Below are 6869 nucleotides of genomic sequence, written 5' to 3'. Positions count from 1 at the left end.
CAAGCGCGGAACAATGTGCTGATGGGGCACAAGGGTAACACATGCTTAGGTCTTAACATGTTTGGCTTCCGAGCAAATTTTCTCCAGACCCCCACGGAAATATAAGATCTGATTAGATATGTGTCGATGTTCATCCCAGCGTACTCCTGTTGCAACGCATGAGCACACACCTAATAGTCAAAATAAAAACTGTTTCTAGAAGGAAAAAAATCATGAAACCTCAAAAAAATCTATAGTAGTACGAGTAGTGGTGAACAATGACGAGAGGTTAAGGGCAGATCTGTAAATACAGATCGCTAGCAACGTGGCCTTAATTCCCTTATCCTTGATTAATTTTTCAAAAAAGACCTTATTTTATTTCGTAGTTCAAATATAAAAAACATAAAAGGTTCAATCCATACACTCGATCAAAGCAGACAAGCCAAATTTAGATTAACTTATATATTTCAAAGTATCAAATCACAAAACGTGGCTTTAATGTCAAAATCTAGCCATCATGAGTATCACTTATAATCATTCTACTCCTCCATTCATACAAAATGAAAAAGTATAAATTATACAAATTTTAATGCAATTAATTTAGGGCACAAAAGTATATAACTTATATCATTTAAAATGCCGCTAATGTGATATTGATTTTTCAACAATCAACAATATCTTATAATAAAAAATTATGGTTAAAATTAATTTTATTATTTTTCTATGGTCAGATGTGTTTATCATAAAGAATTATAGATGTATTTATTACTTTTGAACGGAAGGAGTACTTAGTACTGTAAAACTTGCCCATCAAATAATAGAATAACTTAACAACGAGCATCTTCAACATATTCTAAAAATAAATTTCCTTATACCTGAGTATTGGGAGCTTCTTAAAAGTCTTAGTACCAAAAATAAAGTCCTTACTCCAATAACTCCTTTTATTTTGTCTAAAATACTATGAATAGTTTAATATTTCATTTTAGACTCGTTTGGTTTAGAGACTAATCCATTTTAGTCACATTTAGTCTCTAAATTGTCAAATGGTGGGGCTAAAACTGAGACTAAATTGTTTTAGTCTTTAGTCCCTCAATGGGTGACTAAAAGGGACTAAACCATATAAATTCCACTTTTGCCCCTGTTTATTTTAGTTGTACTAATGGAGGGAGAATGCTAAGGGGTATTTTAATACTCTTATAATTTATTTAATGTGTTTTGAATAGTTTTAGTCCCTAGAACCAAACAGAGTAGGGACTAAACTTTAGTCTCCTAACTAAACTTTAGTCTTTGTCTAAATAAACCAAACGGGCCTTATACGTCAAATCATCTCATACTTAGCCATCGTACAAAAATTTTAAAAAAAAACCTTGCAGCTGGTACATCAGTAGTATGGAAATAAAAGGGGTAGACGCCTTACACAATAACAAAAAAAAAGTGGATGGGATTGGGACATTAGCAGCAGGGAAATGAAATGATAGAGGCAACAAAATGAAAACTTGCATGCACGCGTCAAAATGGAAAAGGAGGAACGAATATTGGGACAATCCAGGATAAAATGAGAGCGAGAGTGTATTAGTAAGAACGAGCCCTAAAATGTTAAAACTTGAGCATCTAAGTTAGATCGAGTAGGAGACGTAATGGTGAAAATTTTCTAATAAGGTGACTATTCTTGTATAATTTCTAAGTAGAATTGGTGTAACTAATAATTCGATTGTGCGGAACGAATTCCCTACTCGTAGGGTTGAAAACGGACGAAAAAATTTTATCCTGATTTATACTGTTTTCTATATTTGACCTATCTGTTTTCGTATTTGTGGAAAAATCAGAAATAGGACGAAAACAGAAGAGGGTCGATTCTGTCCGTTTTTGCGGGATCATTTTTTTCCGAATTCAACCGTATTTACTCCGTATTTAAGAAATCTAGGTTGAGCCCAATATGTATTAGTGCACAAACTAAAGCTTCATATTTTTAAGTGATATATTATAGCATAAGTGATCATTTTAGCCACCTGCTCTGCTCTCCTCAATGACAAGTGGTCTAAAGGCTTAAATGGCATCGACCGTAGCTAAGTGTACACCATTATCAAGCAAACAACAATAAAATGTTGTCTCTCTATATCTATTTGTTTTATGTTATTGACGTGCTAGTCAGTCTCAATATCATGTGTGCTTGTATTAAATTATGAGTTCCCGCTTAATATTTTCGCTACCGTTCGTTTTCGTACACCCGTCTATCCCGCTCCCGTTTCCTTTCCGACTATTCTGGACCCGATCCTGTTCTGGACCCGATCCTGTTTACGGTGATAAAATGCGGGAACAGAAATGGGAGAGAAGTTTTTCCGTTTGTTACAACACATTTAGGTAGTGTTTGGTTCCGGAGTCAGTTAGAATAGACCGGCTCCATGTCAGGGAGCGACTCCGTTCGAGAGATTTTAGAAAGTCGGATGGTTCAATATTTAAGCATATTTTTTTTTTCTTTTTAGAGTCACTTTGTGCTACATGGAGCCAATCCAAACAACAACAAATTACCTTAATCTACTTGTAGAATCTCTCTACAACGTCTAGTTTTTTTTGTTATAGCATGCTTACAAAAATTGAGTGTAAGATGGAGTTTCACCTGTGCATGCAGCAAATCTGATCGGATCCCACATGGCAGCATCATATCAGTCCTTTCTGAACCGGCAGCGGAAAGTACTGTCACGCGAAAACCAAAGATAGGAATAAGGTGACATGGGGAAAACCTGGGTCTGAGCCCGAAGCACCATTTATTTCGTTCGATTATTTGCGTAGATGTTTGGACTCAGAGAACACGCTGGTAATTAGGACCGAGAAGAGCTCATATCCCAGAAACCAATTTCCAGCTCGAGTACCCGGACGAAGGCCTCTTCAGCACTCTGGACAGCATCAGCCGGTGCGTTAGCCAAGCAACGATCCACGATGCTCTGCAGAGACTGGCAGTACTGTCTGAACCCGGCGCTGCCCCATCTCTGGCAGGTGCCCAGGAGCTCCGGCGGCGTCTTGTTGCCGTCTTGTATGCAGAAACCAAAGCTGTCCTGGTACACGGTTTCGATCGTCCAGAAGGTAGTTACAGCAACAGCATAGCTAATCTCTGGCTCAGTAAAGCTCCGGAGAAACCTGGCAACAAGGACATTGCCGGTTATAGATCTTCAGTCATGCTCATGCTACTGTGTGGGAACTTTTCGAACGTACGGACAAGACGAACCTGTGGTACTCTAGATTGGCTTTTAAGGGGGAAACACTTGCTAGATCGACGCCCCATACAGTAGCTTCGTTCTTGAACCAAGAGATCTCGTCGCTGATAGACGCTACTCCACCCAGGATGATTTCCATGTCCGAGCTGTCTTCTTGCTTGCAGCATTTGAGCAGTACACTTGCTATGAATGCAACAAATTCCCTTACAAACAGATAGTCCTGGCTCTGCATATGACGAAGAAACCAGTCTGTTTATTTTTTTTCTCCCCTCATGGTACTCATAACCAAAATGAAATTTATTTAAGAAAATCACGGAAAGAAAATTAGCCAGCACATATTGATCATTGTGTAGACAGCTGTAATTATGACCAACCAAAATGCTTTCAACTAGAAAAAGAACCCAAGATCATATAGAGTAACTTTTAAAAAAAAATTACAGAATACTATGCTCAACTAGGAGTTGACTCAGTTGAGTTCTTTTTTGCACAGTTCTCTGAACAAGATCCTTCATCACTTTATACTATCATAATTGGACAGTGTCAACTAAGAGCCAATTCTATTCTGGAGTTATTTTTGTCAACAGGAAGCAACAGCAGAATAACAACATTCAGAGTGACTAGTCCACTGGAAACACAAGATCTTCACAGACGCAGTATCAGTATATGCCGATAAAGATCGTTTGCCTTCACGCTTTCAGGTTCAATTTTAAATTCACAGTTCTCCCAGAAACACCTCTGACTCGAATCACGCAACTAGTCACTCAATTTCATAGCCGTGCACACTAATTTTTGTTAACTTGGTAGCAACTCCAAGACTTCTTGGTAGTATTTAGATTGATGTACAGATCTCGATGCCCGACACCACGAACCAAGAATCAGACATGAAAAGGTCAAAGCTTAGCCACTTCAATTTTCTGCAGTTGAAGGTGTTACACGACGTCACGACGAGAACATCACTGCATCAGTTGTTGGGGAAAATAGAGGGATTGAGACTGACCAGCCAGCGCTTGAAGGCAGACATGTCGACGGTACCGTCGCGGATGGAGACGGTGAACGGGTGCCGGGTGGCCCGCTCGTACATGTGCCGGTGCTTCTCCATCCAGGCCGCCGTCGTGGCCGTATCGACCCCGCCGCCGTCCATCGCCGCCTTGTGGAACTGCGATTGCTGAACCGGGGCTCTCAAGGTTTGACCAATGAAGCGACGACCATTGACCACAGGCAAAACTGCAGCCGAGCCCTTTGAGATATCCACACTTTATCTTGTAGTCCTCCAACTCAAGTATAAAAGGCCGCTGAAAAGGTGTATAATACAACCTAGAAGCTAAATATAAACATAGTTAAAAGACAACATATATGAAAATTCGTATAGAAACATGTTCTACGTTAAGAGCCGTTTCTTATTTTTTTATTTACTATTGCTTACTTGCTTTTGATTGCTATATATTATTAAAAATAAGGCACATAAGTTATTAAAATGTAACTGACAAAGAAGATATGACAATGTGTATAAGTGACAATGTTGTACATTAATAACAAATAATGTATGTTCTAATTATAATTTAAATAAAGATGGGGATAGGGAAGAAATGTTATCTTCAAGTGTCCGTGGGGATTCCCGCAGGGAATTTTTTTTGGATGGCAAAATTCACCAACCCTACTCTAGAGGAATCGTACGAACTGTATTGCATGTAGAGATGGCAATGGGTACCCTAAACCCGAATACCCATCGGGTTTTACCCGATATGAAGGTGGGTACAGATGATTTATCTACCCACGAGTATGTTAATGGTAAAAACCTATACCCGTTGGGTAGATGGGTGTCGGCGTTTCGTACCCGCGGGGACCGTCAACCGACCAGTAAATTTGTTGCTGCGTGTCCCTGCCCAGATGGGTTGATGCAAGATAGAACACAAGAGGAAAATGTGGCTTATGTTATCTCGCACAGGGGTGCTCGTAGTAGGGGTTACAAACGTCGCGAGACAGCGAGGGCGAGAGCGAGAGGGCGTCGTCTAACGTTGTCAGCGTTGCAACGTCTGTCTGCGACTTGAACGTGTGTCCGCGACGTGCCTTAGGAAGGCCCTAGGCATCCCCTTTTATAGATACAAGGAGATGCCCAGCTGTGCAATGGGGTGTATCTGCGAGCTAACGTGGCCGTCGGAGAAGCGCCTTGAGCCCTGTACACGAGCTAACGTGGCCGTCGGAGAAGTTTCTTGAGCCATGTAGAAGCACAACTGTCGGTGTGGCATGGATCCTGCTGACGTTGTCTTGCTTCCGTAGGAGGTTGAGAGCAATCCGACGTCATGGGCGCACGCGGGGAACCATCATTACCTGTTACCGGAGTAACCTTAGATGGGACACCGGTCTTGTTCCTTCATAGCCTGAGGCAGCTAGCTAGGAGTAGGGTAATGATGTATCCCCTGTAGTGTAGCTGGTCCGAGGCCCAGGTCGGGCGAGGCGGAGACTTCTCCTGAGGCCGAGGCTGGGCTCGAGCGGGGTTATGACTCCTCCCGAGGCCGAGGCCGAGGCCCAGGGTCGGGCGAGGCGGAGATCTTCTTCCGAGGCCGAGGCTGAGGCCGAGGCCTAAGGTCGGGCGAGGCGGAGACTCTTCTTCCGAGGCCGAGGCTGAGGCCGCGGCCTGAGGTCGGGCGAGGCGGAGCTCCTTGTTGCGCCCGAGGCCGAACTCGTGGGAGATCGTGACTCAGTTTTATCCTGGTGGTTGGCACGGTAGCCGGAGCGGGGTGAACGGCGCTGTTTTCCTATGAGATCGGTCAGTAAAGGGGCGAAGTGACTGCGGTCACTTCGACCTTGCCGACTGAGGCACGCGTGTTAGGATAAGGTGTCAGGCAATCCTCGCATTAAATGCGCACGCAATACGGTCGGCTGGTAAGGCAATTTGGCCAAGGTCGCTGCACGACAAAGTCTGCCCAAGCTAGGCTTCAGGCGAGCTGAGGGTGCGCTCATCGCCTGAGGGGACCCTCGGGCGAGGCGTGAATCCGTCCGGGACTACTGTTCCCGCCCGAGGCTGGGCTCGGATGAGGTCGCGTCCCTTGGTAGGCGTGGCCTTGACTTGAACCGCGCTTTATCAGTCGCGTATGGTTTGTTCTGAAGATGCTTTCCAGCCGGATTAAGGAGCATTGGGGGTACCCCTAATTACGGTACCCGACAGTAGCCCCCGAGCCTCAAAGGGAGTGCGGGCACTCGCTTGGAGGTTCTGCCGGTTTTTTGCAAGGGGACCAGCCCTTCTCGGTTAAATTTTGTTCCGGTGGGTGCGCGCGAGCGCACCCGCCGGGTGTAGCCCCCAAGGCCTCGGAGGAGTGATTTGACTCCTCTGAGGTCTTAATTTTTTGCGATGCCTCGGATGGCCTTGTCACTCCCTCATGCGGCCTGGTCGTAGCCTGGGTGCACGGTCAGGCTTCGAGTTTTCACGCTGGTTTGTTGACATGGTCAACGGTTCGGCCGTAGCCTGGTGCGAGAGCAGCCCCCGAGCCTCTGCACGGAGCGAGAGGACGATCAAGGACCGTCTCGACTTTTATTATACGCCCCTTGGTTGCCTTTCCGCAAGGAGGAAGGGGGAAAGCGCCATGTTACCCTCGGGGGGCACCGAACATGGTGTTTCCAGTGAGTTGCTAGCGGGTGATCCGAGTGGATGCCCAAGCCCCGTTCGATAAGGGTCGTCTA

At 44.5% G+C, this 6869-nt stretch overlaps 1 protein-coding gene across 2 annotated transcripts; it reads right to left on the bottom strand.

Moving 5' to 3' along the window:
- Positions 1-2503: 2503 nt before the first annotated feature.
- TENA2 (Bifunctional TENA2 protein) lies at positions 2504-4417 on the bottom strand. Of its 2 annotated transcripts, NM_001137979.2 has the most exons (3): positions 4189-4417; positions 3203-3417; positions 2504-3114 (listed from the first exon to the last, which is right to left on the bottom strand). In NM_001137979.2, exons 1-3 carry the CDS (start codon positions 4330-4332, stop codon positions 2799-2801), a joined length of 675 nt encoding a protein of 224 aa, NP_001131451.1. In that variant the 5' UTR covers positions 4333-4417; the 3' UTR covers positions 2504-2798. The 2 variants fall into 2 exon arrangements, 1 of the variants encoding a protein (NP_001131451.1); NR_183710.1 differs by lacking the exons at positions 2504-3114; positions 3203-3417 and adding an exon at positions 3448-4105.
- Positions 4418-6869: the final 2452 nt, after the last annotated feature.

The sequence above is a fragment of the Zea mays genome, chromosome 9 (assembly GCF_902167145.1).
Source record: "Zea mays cultivar B73 chromosome 9, Zm-B73-REFERENCE-NAM-5.0, whole genome shotgun sequence".
NCBI classification, from domain to species: Eukaryota; Viridiplantae; Streptophyta; class Magnoliopsida; order Poales; family Poaceae; genus Zea; species Zea mays.
This window is presented reverse-complemented; position numbering and strand designations above follow the sequence as displayed.